The 1,951-nt window shown below is 40.6% G+C and overlaps 1 protein-coding gene across 1 annotated transcript; it reads left to right on the plus strand.

The window, feature by feature from the left end:
* On the plus strand, positions 1 to 903 carry MS3_00009191 (uncharacterized protein). Its single transcript, XM_035733261.2, has one exon. The coding sequence runs from the start codon at positions 100 to 102 to the stop codon at positions 715 to 717; it is 618 nt and encodes a 205-aa protein (XP_035587583.2). The 5' UTR covers positions 1 to 99; the 3' UTR covers positions 718 to 903.
* The last annotated feature ends 1,048 nt before the right edge of the window (positions 904 to 1,951 follow it).

Raw genomic sequence — 1,951 nt, forward strand, 5'->3', positions numbered from 1 at the left:
GATGTAAGTAATGGCGATGTGGATCTGTTGCCTGGAGAAAGACTTCTCGACCTTGAGTATGCGGACGGTATTGTCTTACTGTGCGATAATGCCCAAGGCATGCAATCCTCACTTAATCAGTTGACAATCAGTGTCCGTAGGTATGGTATGTGCTTTGCACCTTCGAAGTGCAAAGTACTTCTACAAGACTGGCAGGATTCCAATCCTGTACTCACCCTGGATGGTGAGCAGATAGACGTAGTCGAGAAGTTCGTGTATCTGGGTAGCTGCATAAGTGCTGGTGGTGGCATGAGTGATGAGATCAATGCACGAATAGTGAAAGCCAGAGTGGCTTATGCCAATCTGGGCCATCTTTGGCGCCTTCGTGATGCTAGTCTGTCTGTAAAAAGTCGGATCTACAACGCGTCGATGAGAGCAGTTCTGTTCCATGCTTGTGAAACATGGCCTCTCCGAGTTGAGGATGTTAGACAAGTCTCTGTGTTCGATCATCGCTGTCTCCGAAGGATTGATGACATTCATTGGCAACACCATGTCAGTAATGCAGAAGTTCGGCATCGTGCGTCCGGGCACAGAGACGATAATGCAATCTATGTCACCATTTTGAAACACCGACTTCGGTGGCTTGGACATGTTCTACGAATGTCGTCCCAGAGAATTCCACGTCGTGCATTATTTGCCGACTCTGGGACTGGTTGGAAGAAGCGGAGAGGTGGTTAGTGCATGACATGGTGTCGTGGCATGAAAGAAATCTGCAAAGGACTGGCTTGTGTTGGTCCTTCACGACTCCCTGGTTGGGGTCCGAGAGATGGTGCTACACAGTGGCTAGAGACGTTATCAGATATGGCTCAGAATAGAAGCCAGTGGCGATCCTGCTGTAACCTTCTTTTACTTTCTTCATAAAAAGTGGTTGTGTCTCCCTTACCTGAAAGATTTCTTCTGATTGTACCTTTTCGTTCCCCCCAGTATTATTATTATTATTATTATTATTATTTTTATTACTACTACACTACCTTACAGTAATCTGTTCGTTATTGTTCTCTTTTTAACGCTCGTTACCTTCTTTTTTCTCTCTTCGGATTCTCGTTGTTTTGTGTGGCACTCCCTTGTACAAATATTTATGTGTTCAAATAAATAAAAAAATGGAAACAACGAGTCAATATAGAGACTATAAGCATGCTGACTGGGATCTCCTGCGCTCACTGGTTAAATTCCCGAACTGGGATAACTATTTCTCATGTCCTCAGCACATTCTGTCTGATCGTTGTCTCTTGTCTAGATTCCTGTTTCCTCCGGTTTGGACGTACAGGTTTAGTAAACCTAACGAAAAATATATATCAGCTAAATATCATAATAAACTAAGACGCTTACAGAAACGTCATTTTAAGTCAAATGATTTCACGGCAGTTGCACAAATAACATTAAGTTTTAGCCAAATTAAAGAGAAGTACAGTTTAAAAGGCATCGATGAGGAGATCAAAAGTACGAAGTTATCCTTTTGAATAAGCGCGTTAAATTAACTGAAAATGTTGATGTACCATGCATAATACCACTTTTATATACGACTCTAAAACTATAGCAGACCTTTTCAGTGGTATTTTTGCGAATGATAAAGAATTCCTAAATGGCACTGTTTCAAGAGTCATATGACTGGCCAGTAATTCTATAACATCTATCGCTTTCACATGCTTGAAAATTAGTAAAGCTACCGTTTAGGTTTCAAGGAGTCATGGAGTAGACGGGGTTTCATCCTTTCTCTACAAATATGGTTGTCCAGATATTTCTACTGTTCTTCTAAAGCTGTTTAATTTCTATGAAATCAGGTACTTGACTTTACTGTTTGAAAATCGCATTTATCATATCACGTTACAAATCATGAGATAAGACTGACATAAACAATTATCGGTCGATAAATATTTCTCCAGTTATTTCCAGGTTTATGAAAAAAAATTTT

The sequence above is a fragment of the Schistosoma haematobium genome, chromosome 5, assembly GCF_000699445.3.
Source record: "Schistosoma haematobium chromosome 5, whole genome shotgun sequence".
Classification (NCBI taxonomy): domain Eukaryota; kingdom Metazoa; phylum Platyhelminthes; class Trematoda; order Strigeidida; family Schistosomatidae; genus Schistosoma; species Schistosoma haematobium.

What these genes read in the sequence shown, in the direction of transcription:
- MS3_00009191 (XM_035733261.2), top strand. Translation starts at nt 100, where the DNA reads ATGCAATCCTCACTTAATCAGTTGACAATCAGTGTCCGTAGGTATGGT.